We start from the raw sequence: 17,458 nt of genomic DNA, 5'->3' as shown, positions 1-17,458 counted from the left end.
GCTCATTTATCTTCAGGTTAGTGAGCATAATAAGCAAAGTATTAGTACCTTACATACTATCTATGATACTAGATAAACTAATATCTGAAGTGTTGAATGAGATGGTTTCTTGTAGATAACTGAAGTATTCTACTGGAGATACTAAATTAATTTACTCGACAATGAAAAACAGGCATAAACAAACCATTCTTAAACATCTGCAGGAATGCACTCAATATGATTTAAATCTTTCCCTTCCTGCCGCTCTGGCTTCTTGTGAAGGGTCTTTGTTCCAAAGAGAAACAAACAAAGGCTTGTGTTGAGATGAAACTAGGTGAAGCTAATCTTTTAATAAACTTGCATCAGGCATTTTCAAAAATCCCTAATTTCTCTTCCCCTCCAAAGAGTGCGTCACGCAGCCCTAAGAGCATTTCGCCAATGAAGATATTAACTGGCAACAAATGATCTCGGATGTTGACTCATTCATTTCTCCACTCTACTTCACTTTGAATTGCCATTCTGCAAATCTAATCTTGTTTACCGCACAACATGGGAAGTCACAGGTAATTTCACAACAAGGGTTCAATTTGTGGAAAGTGCACGCAAACAGCATTCGTCATATCACAGGCAGAGCCCGTAAACTGTTTCTTTGGAGAAAGACAGCATAAATATCTTAAGAAATTCAATCACAATACTGTACAGATATGCAGTGCTGGGGTAAAAAAAAACAACCAATCAATTCCCCATAGATGTTTGTTTTCTTCTGGTTGTGTTTGATCTGGAATTCACATTCATCTGTTCAAACGCTCCAAGAAGTAGGTGTAATGGCTGCCTGAGACACTGTAAGCCTCGATATTCTGGCTTGTCCAAGGACGATTTTACCTTTTGGCAGGAAGTGAACATAGTCTCACTTCCTGGCACAGGAGTCCTGGCCGGGGCAACGCCAGAGCTGGAAGGAGCGGGAGGAGAACAGCAGGGCTCAGATCAGACCGGTACTCCAAGATTCTGACTGGATCCAGGTGTCATGCTTTTCTCCCAAAACTTTTTTTTTTTTTTTTAAATATTTTTTTGGCTTTTTCCACCTTTATTTGATAGGACAGAGTTTACGTGTGAAAGGGGGAGAGAGAGGGGGCGACATGCAGCAAAAGGCCAAGGCCGGAGTCCAACCCACGGCCGCTGCGGCAAGGACTCAGCCTCTGTACATGGGGCGCCCGCTCTATCCACTAAACCGCCAACGCCCCTCCCTCTGCTGTTTGAGGATGACTCCAAACACTTTGATCCACCTATAAAAAAAAGCTATCGACACACTGCACCCATGACCTTGGCCTCTGATGTGAATAAATTCCTTTAGACCCCAGTTACATTGTGTTAAAAACAGCAAGTTATTAAGTACTGTGAAAAGTACACAACAACACTCTATTGTACTTGATGTAACACTACTACTTGAACGATTATACTGCATTAGGATTCGTGTGTTCCTGCTCATAAATCGCAAACTTGAATTATGCCCTTTTCCCTATTATTTTCGCATGTCACAGCAGGAAAAGCTCAGGTGTAAATAAAGTGAACGATGGCTGCATTTTATTCAGCTGCCTCAGTTTCAGGGTCCTGCTATTGTTCCTGCCGGCTTGCTGTCACACTGTTGTGACTTACTGGGACATTTGAAGAGACAGAGCTATTGTTAATGTTAATTAAACACCCGTGCCTTTCCTGCTATGACAGGTCAACATTTCTGCTGTAAAAAAAGGGACTCTGTAAAGTTTTAAAGGGTAGTAGCTCACCCGAAGGAGCAGGTGCCTCATGTACCGAGGCTGTGTCCTTCCTGCAGCGGCTGCGGGTTCAGTTTCAGCCTGTGGCCCCTTGTTGAACATCATCTCCTGTCTCCTGTCTCTCCCTTTTTTACAATGTCCTGTCAAATAAAGCCAAAAGACAAAAAAACTATTAACAAATAAGAATTTTAAAGAGGGGCTAAAGCCAATTTCAAAATGGCAAAACATTTTTGCCTACAGTCTGAGACAACCCAAACATTAATAAACATCAGCTACTCTCTCCCAAATCCAAAAACTAGGGTGCTAAAACCTGAATTGGTGATGTCAGGAGGTATTAAGTGTTAAGATGCTCCATTACCATAGACAACAAATTGGGAAATATGTTATAGGTGACACTAAGAGCACCCAGGGGAATGTTCTGAGTATATGGGAATATTTTCTGAGAACACTACAACAGAATAAAGCTCATTTCAGTTAAAAAAAAGAAAACAAACAATTAGTGGGCTCACGAAATCAGGCTATAGACTTTATACTTGGTGACATCATTAGTTTGAGACTCACTTCTCTGGTTTGTGGCTTTGAGAGAGAGTAATTCATGTTCACAAAATATTGATTGAGCTTTACTAGGCAGCAGAGATATTATTTAATTTAGGCAGAGTGGCTGTCAGGGATATTTCCTTTACTGTTTGCATATCCCTGCTGGCATCAGTGACATGTAGATCTTTACAGCTCAGGGGGTTTGGAGGCAAAACACTGGAAACTTAATACATAAAAAGAATTAACCATATAACTTTATAAAGTCAGTCTGGATTTGATTTTATAAATTCATGTCTGGTTGTTTAAGATGGCAAAACCTCGGGTTTAATGGAGCACTGTTGAGTGGAAATGAATGCCCTCATTTATTGCAGCATATTTGATGTTATCAATCCAGCTTAGGTATGTTTTAAATAATTAAAAAAACTATAGTTAATACCATTTCGTTTTTGTTGCATTTTTTAAAAGTCCTTATGATGCTAATCCTAAAAAATTACATCACAGTCCCTGAACATACTGTACAACGACATAAACTGCCAAAGAGATTTTACTTAGTCTATAATCCTATTTCACTTTTAAACCTAATTTCAGCACAACACACAACTTTCTGAGTATGTTGAATATGAATTAACCGACCAATTATCCGTCAAAACAGCCCACATGTATGTCTTCCACCTAACACTCAACCATTCCCTTGTTTTTCTGTCTGTCCTTCACTGTAAAATCTGACAAGTTGATCTTTGTTAAGAAACAGGAAACTGCTTGATGAAAGTAAACACATCTGTTAGTCTTAATTATGTTTACTTTGTAAGTTAACATAGGCTAATTTAGACACAATGTAAACATAACTTATGTTTACTTTTAAGTAAACATAACTAAAGACTTATAGTTATTTATAATTATCTTAAGTTATATTTACTTACCTTTTCATAGTGATCAGGTTCCTTTTTTTTAAAAAAAGTGAGATCAACTTGTCAAATTTTACAGTGAATTTCATTATCATCTTTTTGCCTGGGCTCATCATATATTACTCTCATCCAACAGTATACTGAGCACAACATGTATGTAACTATATTGATTAAATGAATAAATAACAGTATTAGAGTGCAGTAGCTGCTTTACTTTGATTAACTATTTAAATTATCTTGTGTAAATCAAAGTGCGGTAAGATCATCTCGTGGTTTGCAGATTTTTCTTCTACTTCTTTTGAGTAAATCGGAGAGTGAAAATGTAAATGAGGCAGAGAAAAGGCGCACTGTCGCTTTAAATGACAACACCTCCCAGCAGTCGCTGGGTCCTGGGTGAGTTTCGCTGCTACAAACACTGTGGTACATACTACAGACAGTCTGCACAGCACAGAAGAGGAAACCTCACCACAGCCTGCCCTACAGGAAGCGCAGCCGCCGGCACAGCGCGCACTGAAATCCTGTTTGTTTTACCGATGTGACAACAGAAGTGCGAGAGAAAAGCTGCTGCCAGGAGCTGAACCGCAGGTGATACCTTATGTCCGTATAGTTTGTTGTGGACTGAGCTGAAGGAAATGACCGACTGAGAAAGACTAACACGAGAGCAAAAGTTCAGGTGATATCACGCACTGCTGAGGTGGCTTAAAAAGCAAACAGAGCAGTGGCTATTTGTGTATGGAATCTGTGAGCCAACAGGTGTGTCAGGTCACACCTGTTGGGAATGCAAACTGCGCACAATAGTTTGACTTGCAGGTTGGCTTGTAATGTGCTCTGAACTCGTTGTTTAAGCTCCTGTCATGTTTATTTTTGTGCAGGTCGGCGCAGCTGGTGTTCATTTGGAGGACACACAGAGTCGGACATGGATTATTCGTGCCCGTCTTCACCGCTTTGGATTTAGTTAAGACGCGGCACAACCCTGCGCCTTCCTCCGTCTCTCCTTTCCGGTGAAGCGAGTGCGCCAAGAACAGGTGGACCTGTTTCTGTGTTCAGCTTCATCCCCCTCCATCCGCCTGTCACCTTTATGGGGAACCAGGTGGAGAAACTAACGCATTTGAATTACGCAGAGGTGCCAACATCGGACCCAAATGGGTTCGACCCGGACGACGACGGACCGCGAATCGGCGTCTCTTACATTTTCTCCAACGACGACGATGACGACCAGGACGACAATTTGAACCGTTTTTCATCTGATAACCACATGGTGAACCATGAGGAGAAGCCCTTTGACCCCCAGGACGAGCTGGAGTGCGCGATTTACTACCGAGAGGAGTGCGTGTACGAGACCAACACCGGAGCCGCTACTCACTCTGCGGAAAGTCTCCTGAACAAGTGCAGACCGGGAGACCTGCTGGAGTTTGTGGCCACCGGGCAGTATCCCCACTGGGCTGTTTACGTCGGGGACTTCCAAGTGGTTCATTTGCACAGAGCAGAGATCAAGAACAACTTTCTCACCGATGTAAGCCAGGGGAAAAAAGGCAGGATAGTGAACGGCCTCTACAGGTTCCGTGCGCTCCCGCCGGAGGTGATTGTGCGCAACGCCCTGGACCATGTCGGGTCGAGAGACAGAGAGCTGTACTGGAGAAACTCTGAGTGCTTTGCTGCCTGGTGCCGCTTTGGCAAACGGGAGTTTAAAATCGGAGGGGAGATACGGATTGGAAAGCAGCCGTACAGGTTGAAATTGATCTTTTCAGAGAAGAAGACTCACGTCCTGGAGTTTCAGAGCCTGGAGGACGTGATCATGGAAAAGAGGAGGAACGATCAGATTGGTAAAGATGCTGTGATGCAAGAGCTGGCCAACCACTTGAACGCAACACATGAAATCAAAGAGGAGCATTTTGTTAACTGATAGTGGATGCTCTGGTCAACTTTTGGAAATTTCCTTGAGTAAATGCTCACTTTTTGCGCTGGAAAAAAAAAGGCATGTTATGTTGAAGACACTTCTATCCCCCCAGTCAACCAATAAGAGCTGTGTGTGTGTGTGTGTGTGTGTGTGTGTGTGTGCGTGCCACACTGCAAAGTGCATCTTCAGAGGAGGGAGTTACAATTCATGTTGTTTTTCCTCCAAAATGAGAGGAAGTGCTCTGACATCAAGGCTGACACTTGTTTCATTCTCAAGTGCATTAGCAAAGCGGATCAAAAGCAGTAAAACAAAATCCCCACACATTGATTTGCACTGGAAACAAGTGCACGCTGGCAAATGTCCTCCCTCCTTCTAAGAACAAATTTTTACACTCAACCCAAAATTAAGTGACTTGTAATGATGGATACACTTTGCATCAGAGCTGCACCTGCAGTCTAATCATTTGGGGATGAAGTCAGAATTTAATTGCTCATAATTATCTTTCTAATCCAATGAATCTTTGCACAGAGGAGCAAAACCTCTCTAATGTACTCGTACCTGACGAGAGTGCTGAAAGCGCTTGCTCCTGTACCACTCAGGTGTTGGTGATCAATACAGATTGGACGAGAGACAACTTTGCTTTCGCTAGTATGCGTCGACCTTGAGGATTCCCTTCTTGTTGTTTTATGTCCAATCATCACACAGCTTTACCCACTCTTTTGTGTGACTGTGCACTTTTACTGATTCACCTGTTCCAACAGTTTATTTTTTTGGAGAAAAACATGTTTGTATGAAGGAATATGGAAATAAATATATATTTGAACAGTAAAGGTTTTTTTTCCTTTCCTTTTTTTTAGTGAAGGATTACAGCTGACCTTTAAGTGATTTATGGCAGCGCTGGCACCATGCTAATCAATACTGTCACACTGTGAAAAAGTAGGAGAGGCTGCGCTATATTCTCACCAAACCTGCATCCTAAACACCAGCATTGTTTTTCACCATCATTATCACAATCCCAGTTCACACCCCAGAGGAGCCACAGCTCTACCTGTTCAACCAGTAAGATCCCTGCTTTTTGTTTTGTTGTTGTGAGGTGAAGAGCGCCGTCTGCCCTACAGTTAAAGCAGTTAATGCAGTTAAAGCTGCCAGTTTTGATCAAGATATTTGCCTCAGAGCAGCAGCAGCTCCCCAAAATGACTCAAACATCAGCTCTGTTCGCTTGTATTAAGTGGTGTTCCAACTGTGCTGGACATTTTGCTTTGTTTACACCTCTGCTGACTGAAGATAAGTCATTTTGAAAGTTTAGCTGCAGGCTAAGAATGTTCATCACCCATATTTGCTTCCTTCCTTCCTTCCTTCTGCTGGAACTCAAACATTGAATTAAATTTTGGTCAAAGGTGCAGTTTTGTTTGTTTACACCCACAAGCAGACTTAATTTTAACCCAGCCAAATCACATCACCATTTCATTTCTGTAAAGATGAAGTTTAAATTGATCTTATTTGTTAAGATTAAACTGTGATGGAGAAACTGGCAATGAAGGTAAATTCTGTATCAGACTGCAACAAGTAGATGCAAAATTGAGATACCTGTGTTATTTTAAATGCCAATGTCTTAATAATGTCAAATACCAGATGCCTGTGAGACACTTTACAGTGTGTTCACACACAGAGGCTGCAACGGAAATTAAAGCAGGCTCTGAGGTTGTTTTCTGAACTGAGACATCTTGGGGTTTTTTTTTCCAGAGGAAGCTGATGACTCCTTCTTAGCCAGTGAGTAGATGAGTTACTTTGCCTGTTTGTTTTTTTCTCTGGTAATATTTGCATGGAGATAATACTGTTGTCCTTTTGCTGCAGGTAAGGTCCCACTGGACCCAAAACAGGATCATCATCAGCACTGGTAGCAAATAGCAAAGCTGCCGGACACATTAGCATTTCCCTCAATCCTCTGTGGTCTACTACCATGATGAAATCTAAATTGTGTGCATGTGTATTTGATGCATATTTATGATAATCAGTCATATTTTTTTAGCACAAGCAGAATGCGAGCAGCAGCACTGGGTGAAGCACACAATGTTAAAGCAGCTGCCAGTAAAGCTGCTTAATACTGAATATTAAGTCACATTTTTCATCATCTGCGACAAAGCTGAAATAGAATTATACATACATCATTTATTTCTTTCAACTTGTTATTTTCTCCACAAATTTGTGAAAATTCTGTGGTCTCTGTATGTATAATAACACCATGAGCTTTAAAAACAGTTATATAATGAACACTTAGCACAAACACCAACAACAAAGAAACATCGAGCTGTCAGCTAAATTAATGTCAATCTTTTTATGTTATTGTGCATACATGTTGATTTTTTAAAATCATAAAACATTTGCTGTGATAAAAAAAAAAAAAGATATTTAAAATTATGCATTGTTTACATCCAGCCCAGTCACCAGAAGGACATACTGGCATTGTATGTTTCTGCAAAGCACACATGTTATATTTCTTCGTTTCATAAGTATCATATTAACGTTTCTAAAGTGATGTAGTTCTGATTCTATGTATTTGAGTTTGTCATTGGAGGGAGGAGGGGGTTGTGGATGGCAAGTAGAGATGCCTGCCGGGGGGCAAGCCAGTGCTTGAGACCAATAAACAATATAACCAGTTGTTTTTTAGCATGCCATCAAGCCTTTTTTAGCCACTAGATGTGGGTGTTTCTTAGCCACCAGTGGCTGCTTTTTCACTGGTCATAGTGCTATGAAAAGAAGTCGTTCTTTTACTAAACTGCGTTTCCTGGCAGGATTGTGCCATAAAAAGCTTTTTTTTGGTTTCTCAGACATTGATGGCTTCTCCTGCTGTGATGTGCTAACCAAAGCCTGAATTTTTAAGCCCAACATGATATTTTTCAAATCATATACCAATATTTTTTGTGCCTAAGTCCAACTACATGTTAACAGCATTGCTGAATTGCAAAGAAACATCATTTTTCAAGGTATCTGCTTCATAATGCACAAATAAAAAACAATGTTTTTTAATATGTGCATTTCTGCACACTGTGGTGTGCAGAAATGCATAATGCCAACATTTATTCTGCCAATTGTGTTGTTACATCCATATTTGCTGGCTTGCAGACGTCTTCGTCACTGCGTTTATTGCTACATCTCTTTGCATTTTATCACATCAATTGTTGATGAGCAAAATTGTGTGAAACTGACCAAACAAAACAGAAACGTTCTCATAGAAACATTGCTCCACTGTGTTCATAGTAGTAAAAACTCCACAGGATGTCTTTAATTTAGCTCGTCCACATAAACATTTTTTAGTTACAGTCCAATAGTCCAGGAAAGCTGAGCCAGTACATCCCTGATTAAACTCTAATGACTTTAGAAAAAAAGGCCACCTGTGTGATCTGTAACCAAACTTGATTAGATGCAACTTGTGAGAGCGGGAGTCATCTTTTTCACCATGACACAAAACGTGTGAAACAGTCGGAAATTTTCGGTTTGACATATTGGCTCATTCATGTCAGGCTTTTGGCCAGCAAGTCTGTCGTGTTTCCTTTGGAGCATTGGAGGAAAGCCCACACCCTTCAGGCTAAACTGGCACCGTTACAGAAGTTGGGGACGAGCCAGAGCTCAAATCAAACCCACCCATGTTTACAAAATGTCATTATCTACAAAAACTTCTTCCCCACACGCAAACATGTTTGAACTTTAGACGAGTCTGCTTATGAGGAGATTCTATCTGACAGGCCTACAGGAAGTGGGGGTGTATTTTAGACGTGGCCTCAAGCCACTCAGAGATTGTTATCCATGTAGGACAAACACTGTGGAGCTTAAAGATGGATAGTTTGGGGACATTTGACAATTTCAGGTTATGCGCTTGACTTTTTAGAATATGAGTGTCCTCAGGGGGGTTAGTAGATTGCCAGTTTTATGCCACTTTTGCTGCTCAAACAGCATCAGCTGAGGTTTATGCCAACAGATCGGGTAGCAAAGAATGGGATTTATGAATGGCTGTTGGGAAAGAGAGTGTGCCTGTAAGATAAGATAGTAAAACTGATTACTAAGATTACACCCGCCTTTGATTAACAGTGTTGAATGTTTCCATTTTTTTAAAATTCCAGATTTTGCCAGCACTGATGTGGATACCCTATGATAAGGAGGCCACTTTCCGGTCAATGCTAAAAATTTCAATTTGTTTCCTCATCTAAAAAAACATGTGCTACAGACAGGAGAAGAGTGCTGCAGGGTGTTTTTTGTTCGTCACTGCCCGCTCACCTGAATCATGTTTATGCTCGTGTTTGAAGAGACAGTTCCATTTCCTGTGAATTAAAGAGAGAATAATGAAACTCCAAATTTAACTACACTGCATTCATTAACTGTTATTGATCCAGTGTTGCAACTCACACAACCTTTTTTTCCCCACATTTCACTGTAAACTTCAAGCACCATCCTCCTGCTTCGGGGTTAATCATTTATTTGGGACTTCCAACAGTTTGACTTGGACCGAACAGTGTTTACTGTTCGTTTCAGACTGTGATTCTTTCTTGTCCTGGCGTCGGACGGCCGTTTGTTTTTTCAGCCGCACAATGGCAAAGACCATTCTCTCCCCAGTTCCACACAGCTCTCCTTTTTCAAAGCAACATTCCCATAGCCTAGTTTTATACTGTTTGTGCTTCACCCGCTACTTTTCAACAGCACAACAATTGAATTTAGTTCGTATGCGAGCACACATACAGGCGCGCAAACCAATGTTCCCTGCCTTCCTTTGTGGTTTCTTTCACACTCCTTGACAAATGTGGTTTCGTAGGACTGAGCAGTAGGCTGTGAAGGTAAAGCCTCAGTTAAAAGCTATAGCGCTGGGGAATTGCTGAGCTTAGAAATGATCAGTTTAAAAGATAGTTCAAAAGAAATAACAAGGAAACAAGAATACCAATGTAGCATGTCAGGCTGGGTAAAGATGCAAGACATTATGTGTAAGGACGTTTTTCTGAGAATATCTCTGATTTGATCGTCATGACTAGAGGAATTGTTACACAACAGGAGCTGATGAGGGGCTCGTCAGAATGGAATCAGGCCCTATTCTAGTTTGAGCTGTCGTGTCCGGTCAGCCGGGGCTGTCTGGTTTACATAAGCAGAGCCAGACAACAAGAAAGGCCCAGAGGACAGCTTCAATAAACTGACCCTGTTTCTTTGAACGGCGATGGATGGATGAATGAATAAAAGAATGAGAGAGAGGGAAGAGAGGGATGAGAGGCTTGAGATAGAGTGTGAGAGAGAGGGAACAGAAATAACCGGGCTTATTAAAACCTTATACTTGAAGTGAGATGTGACTGAGAATTGTTGCCTTCGAGCATTCTGACCTGTTTGTCACTTCAATTATTTATGGCAGGCTGATTCAATAGCTATCAACATTCATCTTATCCACAGTCATCACAGAGAATCCTGCCCCGCAACCTCAGCTGTGCCGGCTGACATGGTGCAGGTTAACAGAGGTTACAAATGGCAAAATAATTTAACAATGTCCAGTTATGTCAATTATACAGCTGTGCACCTTTTGAAAAATCACTTTTCAGTTGTTCTCACTTGGTTTTGTTCTTTCACCGTTTCTTCTGTCCTGACTCAGTAATTGACTACTTTACAGAGGATTTAGCTTGTGTTATATTAAAATCCCTAATATTCAGAGATTAAAGGAAAGACTTTTATATTGCTTTAACCCAAAATTGATGCCAGGAACACATGGGTTAGTTGGCTACAAGGGTAACCTGGCAAATGAGTCTCTTCTGGTCCTTTGCAGGTCACAGAAACAAAAAAAAGTCACTAACGTTTTCAGTGAGGGTAACAGTTCACTTAATAAAAAAGTGGCCTGTGGACTAAACAACTCTCTCTCTCCCTCTCTCTTATATATATATAAGTTTACTAGTTATTTAGTCATTATTTTGGTCAATAGCTAAAGTAAGCTTTAAAAATGATATTCTGTCAAATTTAAATGCTGTCTAGTTCTTGTTTAAATTAAATGTTCAAATTGTTTCCACTGGTTGCTTTATTTCTTTCTTACTACAGCATTTTAGCCTCTGCCAAACAGCCCCATTGTAGGGTTGCACAAATATACAACCTGAATTTAATAATAAATCACCCATTAAAACTTTGTACATTTGTATTTTTAAAAAGAAAAAAAAAACAACCTTGTACATTAAGACATATTTATGTATTTATAATTTATTTATTTAGACCTTTATTTATTTAGACTTAACCTTTCATTTAGTTGTGGTTAAAATATTGTAACATAAATTATGTCAGTCTCCCCTATATACGTTATAATTTCTTAATTGCTAGTGTTTTAGACTCATAAAACACAAGCAAAAGAGCCACACAGTTTTGGAAAAGTGTCGTTTTTGTGTGTGAGGTGTGCTTCACCTGGCAGCAGGAATCATAATCCCCTGACAGACTTTTTTTGGCAATTAATCGAGCCTACCCTCACGGCTGTCTTCTGATCCCAGGGAATCAAATTAGTGCTTATCAACACTCTCGTTCAGTTTAATTGTCATGGACAGAGCTGGGTATCCATATGCCCTTCACCAAAAAGAAAAAAAACAAACAGTTAACTCATTACGGTGTACCTCTCTTTCTTTTGCCTTGTCTCACTTTTAACTTGTTGACTTTTTTGCTTCCTTCTGCTTTTCTTATCATGATTTTCAGTTGACTGACGGTGATGTTCATGACTCAGACTTTTTAACATCTGCTTTTGTGCTAACTGTGCCTCATTCTTTTTAATGACTTGCAGATTTGAGACGACTGCAGGTGGTTTAGAGAAGGGCCGTCCCTCCTGTACACCACAGAGAAAGGCGGAGGTCACAATCATTATTTGATGTTTGGAGAAGTCCACAAGCAGGCTTCTTGTTCTACAGCAGCCTTAAAGGTACTGTTAGATAGTTTGGAAAATATACTTATTTGCTCGCCTGCAGAGAGTTAGATGAGAAGATCAGATCACCACCATTCAGTGTTAGCTTAGAGACCATTCTCGTGTCTGCACACTACATATGTGCTGGAGCCAGGATAGAAATTAGCTTAGTTTTGCAGAATAATTGAAAGAGAAAACTGTTTTTGTACACATTAACCAGACAAGATACAGTGAGTTAACTGGTGAGATTTATGCAGGCCGTACACCAAACATCTTTTTGAGTGACTTCACTGTCACAGACAAATTTAAAAATAGAGGTAAAATATTGTTTTACCTCAGTTGGTGCACGCTCCAATGGTCTCGATAGTTTGCTGGAAGGAGGTCATAAAACTCAGTCCCAACAACCAAAAGCTGATCTCTCTCCAGCATCAAACAGGAAGCAGCAAACAGGGTGGACAGTAAACATGGAGGGGGCTCTGCGGAGGCACAAAATGGGGAACAAGTCTCAGTTCTCTTTTTCTGTCAAACAGGAGGAGAAACTGGTGGTGAGTTGTGGAGTGAACAAGAGTTGGTGTTTCATTCGACATGTATCTGGTCAACCAGCACTTATTTAAGGGAGAAATCTTATTTTTTGAAGCAGTTTGTCTCTCATTCCTACAGTCTCCTCACATGAAAATAGTTATAATAGCTAACAAACCGAGGCTGGAGGTGAGTTGAGGCCAGAAAATCCGAAACATGCAGTTTGTACACGAATACAGTTTGTCTTTATAGATCACATCGAATTCACAAGAATACTGTTGAAATATAAAGCCCTTGTTCCTGGCATTATGTCTTTTTGTGGACTTATAAGGAATTGTTAATATTTCTTAAAGGGAGTTTGAAGTAATATTTTACAGGAGCAGGAAATAATCTCAAAAGATATGTTGCAGTCTTGCAAATAATTACCCTGTCTGTTTTTGAAAAATCTTAGTGTGTGACTAAAAAGTCACATTGTATTTAGACGTGAGAGGGTTTCAGACCTTAGCCTTTTAAAAGTAAATTCAAAGTCTTTTAGTGCGCAGTTGGCATTAGAGGTGCTCGTAGGTTGTTTTGTTACTTTCAGACTTGACAAGGCTATTTGTTTCCTCCCCATTCTTTATGCTAAACTAAGCAACCGGCTGTAGTTTTAGATTTCACAGACAGAGACTGATGTCAATCTTTTTATCCAACTGTTGGCAAGAAAGCAAAATAGTTATATTTTTCAAAATGTTGAAATAGTCCTTTAAAAAGAGTTAAACAAAACGCAAAGATTTCTTTATGAATAGACAATTCCTTCCTGAAGATTTTAAAAAAAAAGGTGAACTGGTGATGACCAGTTTTGAGCAGAGACTTTAACATAAACCTTCATCCTAACCTGCACTTATCTATTATCTGCACCTTTCTGTGTGATCTCTCTTGACTTTTAAGTGTTTACAAAAGAAAACACCAAGTATAGATTGAGCCATGAATCACTGATCCATTATTGTGCAGGAGTATGACTTGCAGGCATGACATCCATGTTCAGACTGTAACCGCTGATGCTGAATGGAAAAAGGTCTGCCCGTTGTCTAGAAAAGGTTATACACCAGGCGACATTTTCTGTGTGTAGTTGTGTGTGTGTGTGTGTACATGGAATTTAAACAAACCCTTGCTTTGGGCACAGGTCCATGTACTGTGCATGTGTCTGTGACTGTTTAATAAACTTGGTCATGGTTCACTTCTGTGCAAACAGAGGGGTGTGGGGGGTGTTGTGACGTTCATTTATATTAGGCTAAATGGTTTCCACCGTCATGTTGTCGTCACAAAACCTCACCACACCTGCTCAGATTTCTTATTCCATCTCCAGCTGATCAGCATCCAATCATCCTTTGTGGGTGTCCGCTATGTAAGCAGGTGTTCTCAGTAGCAAACTGAAAATCCTGCTGACTTAATCAAAGACATGGAAATGGAAGCATTAGAGTGTGTAAGTGTGACAGACAGTGAGAACATCCCTATATGTGTGTACTTGTGCATACCTGTGAGTTCAGTGTGTGTGTGTGTGTGTGTGAGATGTGGAACTAGTGGGTGGCAGAGTAGCAGAGGTCTGGCCCTGCAGGCTAGATGTTAGCTGCTGATAATGAGGCACTGTTGGAGCTAATGGAGGCAAAGCCAATTTAGACTCACTCAGTGGCCCTGTGATATCACCACATCGACCAGATTGACGAGAACTCGAAGACGAGCTGTTGTGCATCAGCATTTCAAGACCTCAGATTGCAGTCTAGACAGCCTTTTGGGGAGAGAAAGTGTGCAGAGAGAGAAGTGGCAACAGGAGTGGAATATAAAATCAAATCAGAGTTACACTGAAGTTAAACGGGGAATGATTTGGTCCTTAGAGCATGTCCGCTCTGAAAAACAGGTTAAATTAACCATGCAAACCCATTTTTGGACACATTTGTACATCTCACACACATCTGTAAACCTGTACTTAGCTTGTGTTGTGCGTGCTGTTTTAAGTGAAACAGTGCAGAGCTCCACTTTGCTTGTGGAGATTTGTCACAGCAACACATCTTAGCAGGGTAATTGCAGTATCCCAGAGATAGATCAGTCTCCCATGTGTACTGCAGTTTATTGCCTTATAATTATGAGACTAATTACGAAGATGTATTACAACCCCCCGTGTGTGCACGGATAGATGTGTGTACACACAATTCACGCACACACAAACTCACGCGCACACATCAATCAGAAATACTGTAGCCGATGATTAAAATCTCAATGTGAAAATGGGAGGCGGTAATGACTACACCACTGCCTTCCCGGGCCCGGGTGTTTGCCATGAAGCAATACTAATGCTTCACTTTAAGGTCTGAGTTTTAGATTTATTATCAACAAAACTCCCAACTCCATTTTTAACAAACTGTGTCAACAACAAAGAAGCAATTAAGCTTACAACTGTCGGATCCAAACTTTTTTTTTGAGAAAAATCGCCAACACTATCATCATCGCAATTACAGAAAACTATTTTTTATTGGTATTGTAATGTTTCACTTATGAGAGTTTCTGTCTTGTAAATTAAGTTGGAGTCAAGTCTCTTTTTTTCTCCTACGCACCTGTCAATAAGAATACTGCGATGTGCAGTGCAACCGCAGCAAGAGCACAGAAGCACAATAATTGCAACAACTCTCTTTTGTGTAACATCAATCAGAATACAAGAAGTACAGTAAATTGAAACAACATCACATACAGAGGCTTTATATTCTTTGTTCCTCTGGCACACTACAACAGATTATACAGTCTTTGTTTGTTCAGAGGGCAGAGAAAGAGGGGACACACACACACACACACACGCACACACACACACACACACACACACACACACACACACACACACACACACACACCCACACACACACACACACACACACACACACACACACACACACAGCGTTCCTGGCAATCTCAGGGGACCTCTCTGGACAATGGTGGGATACTGTACACAAGGACAAGGTGTGGCTTCTTTGACACAGCAGGACTTAAGCAACCAATGTGTTTGCACACAGCAGGGGGCAAGTAGTCACTCCAGTGCAACAAAGGATTAATTTCTAAAACAACTCAGATGTCATCTAGGCATACTGAGCACATAGTCCATGCTGTGAAGAAGAAAATAAGCGTGAAGGCTCCACGTAAGCTCTTTCTGATTTATCCTTAGATGTGAGAAAAGCCATGACCCTGTATATCTGTTTCTGATTGAATGACACACATGAGAAGACAGACAGAGCTCTGTCATGGCTGTATTTTATACAGCAGCTACTATACCCAAACACCCATCCTCAAGGGTATAGGTTTCATTTAAACATGTGTGTGGGGGGGGCAGTGGTGTGGTGGTAGTTGATGTGTGGTGCTAGGTAGATGGGTGGGTTACTGAGGAGGAGGTGGGTATACTCTGCTATATATTCCAATGGCTTTTTGGCTGATAGGTGGCCAAAAAAAGAAGTGGGTATAGCCTGTACCTCCACTACACCACCGGGGAAAACACATATGAAATTGGGGCTTTTGGGGGGTCCCATGCCAGAAAAATGTTGCATTCTTGTGATTTTTTTATGCTCCAATTTGAGCCATTTCTGCATCAATTCATGGTTTAAAAGTCTATAATGTCCCAAAAAAGGGTCCTGGGGGGTGCTGTAGTGCAGGGGTTAGCACTGGTGCAAGTGCATCACAGCAAGATGGTTCTGGGTTCAAACACACCAGCCTGCTGGGGGTCCTTCTGTGTGGAGTTTGCACGTTCCTCCCATGTCAGAATCGGTTTTCTCCAGCTTTTTCATATTCTGAAGTCATCAAATACTGCCACCTTGTCAGTGATTTTGGAATCAGAAACTGATGCCAAAAGCCATCATTCACGGCAGTATGATACGCCACCTGTTGGCCGGATGGCATCTGGCACGGCAGTATGATACACAGGTGGGCAGTGTCAGTGGCATCAGGTTGAAATGCTGCCAGTAATGACGCAATACAAGGAGCTGGAATTCAGGAGTGGTGGTGGGTGGTTCTAACAAATCCTGGAGTTTAACCTGGGAGCCTGTTGTTCGCTTCCTGTATTAATGTAGAGTCAATCCATGATGATTTTTTCCAAACCGAACCAAACAATGTGCCTCTGTAGGCTAATCCTAACCATGTTGTTGACATCCCGTTTCTGGTTTGGCATCCCAGAATATTAACAGCAGACACAAGAGGATACCTTGAGTGTAATATGTAGACGTGGAAGTCCAATGACAAAGCAGCAATATATGACGACTTGGGATGGAACGTGTTGGTTATCTGCGGGTTCTCCAGCTTTTTCTTACGTTCAATTGGTGACTTTAAATTGGCTGTAGGTGTGAATGTGAGCGTGAATGGTTGTCTGTGTCTTTGTGTCAGCCCTGTGATAGTCAACCTGTCCAAGGTGAACCCTGACTCTTGTCCAATCTCAGCTGGAATAGGCTCCAGCCCTCCAGTAAACCTCAACAGGACAAGCAGTTACAGCAAATGAATAGAAGCCATCTGCTTCTTTTATGTTTTCATTGGGATGGACCAATGCGCATGTTCTAAATTCGATGGAGACATGTCTCCTGTGTCCCCCCTGAAATTTTTGCCTATGCCTATCCTATACCCACAGACTGAGGCACTGCGTCAGGAGCAAGCTGAGGCCTTACTGTGGACGCACATTTCATTAAACTTTGACTAAAGTTCATCAAAAGCATTCTGCCCCCTCAGCAAATCCAGTTGTGCTCTTGATCTGTAGCAAACCAGTGATAAGTGGTTAACTCTTTCATGATAAAGACTCCATTAGTGTGACGCACAGAGCTCTGGAGACGAGGGGGAAGATGATAACTCCATGTTTCTAAACAACAGGCAGACTTATCTCCCAATGCCTTCCTGTCCAGGATATCCCATTTGGCTGAGAGGCGATGTCATTATCATGGGAAAGGCTGTGGGTATTTTT

At 41.2% G+C, this 17,458-nt stretch overlaps 1 protein-coding gene and 1 long non-coding RNA gene across 3 annotated transcripts in view; one reads left to right on the top strand and one right to left on the bottom strand.

The window, feature by feature from the left end:
* Positions 1-187: 187 nt before the first annotated feature.
* The window catches only part of LOC148188212 (uncharacterized), a 52,618-nt gene continuing 35,347 nt past the window's right edge, over positions 188-17,458 (bottom strand). Inside the window, exons 3-5 of the long non-coding RNA XR_015777876.1 lie at positions 12,317-12,458; positions 9,360-9,403; positions 188-1,888 (exon numbers count right to left, since the gene is read on the bottom strand). This is a non-coding gene — a long non-coding RNA (uncharacterized LOC148188212). The remainder of the gene's footprint in view (positions 1,889-9,359; positions 9,404-12,316; positions 12,459-17,458) is intronic.
* On the top strand, positions 3,587-5,917 carry lratd2b (LRAT domain containing 2b). 2 transcript variants are annotated; one of them, XM_042489485.2, is made up of 2 exons: positions 3,587-3,775; positions 4,063-5,917. In XM_042489485.2, the coding sequence occupies exon 2, from the start codon at positions 4,269-4,271 to the stop codon at positions 5,091-5,093; it is 825 nt and encodes a 274-aa protein (XP_042345419.1). In that variant the 5' UTR covers positions 3,587-3,775; positions 4,063-4,268; the 3' UTR covers positions 5,094-5,917. The 2 variants fall into 2 exon arrangements, with proteins under 2 accessions (XP_042345419.1, XP_042345420.1); XM_042489486.2 differs by having other exon boundaries at positions 3,587-3,863.

This window comes from Plectropomus leopardus, chromosome 11, assembly GCF_026936395.1.
Source record: "Plectropomus leopardus strain MGB_pleo_1.0 chromosome 11, ASM2693639v1, whole genome shotgun sequence".
NCBI classification, from domain to species: Eukaryota; Metazoa; Chordata; class Actinopteri; order Perciformes; family Serranidae; genus Plectropomus; species Plectropomus leopardus.
This window is presented reverse-complemented; position numbering and strand designations above follow the sequence as displayed.

Excerpts from the sequence above, each read along its gene's own strand:
- lratd2b (XM_042489485.2), top strand. The coding sequence starts at position 4,269 with ATGGGGAACCAGGTGGAGAAACTAACGCATTTGAATTACGCAGAGGTG.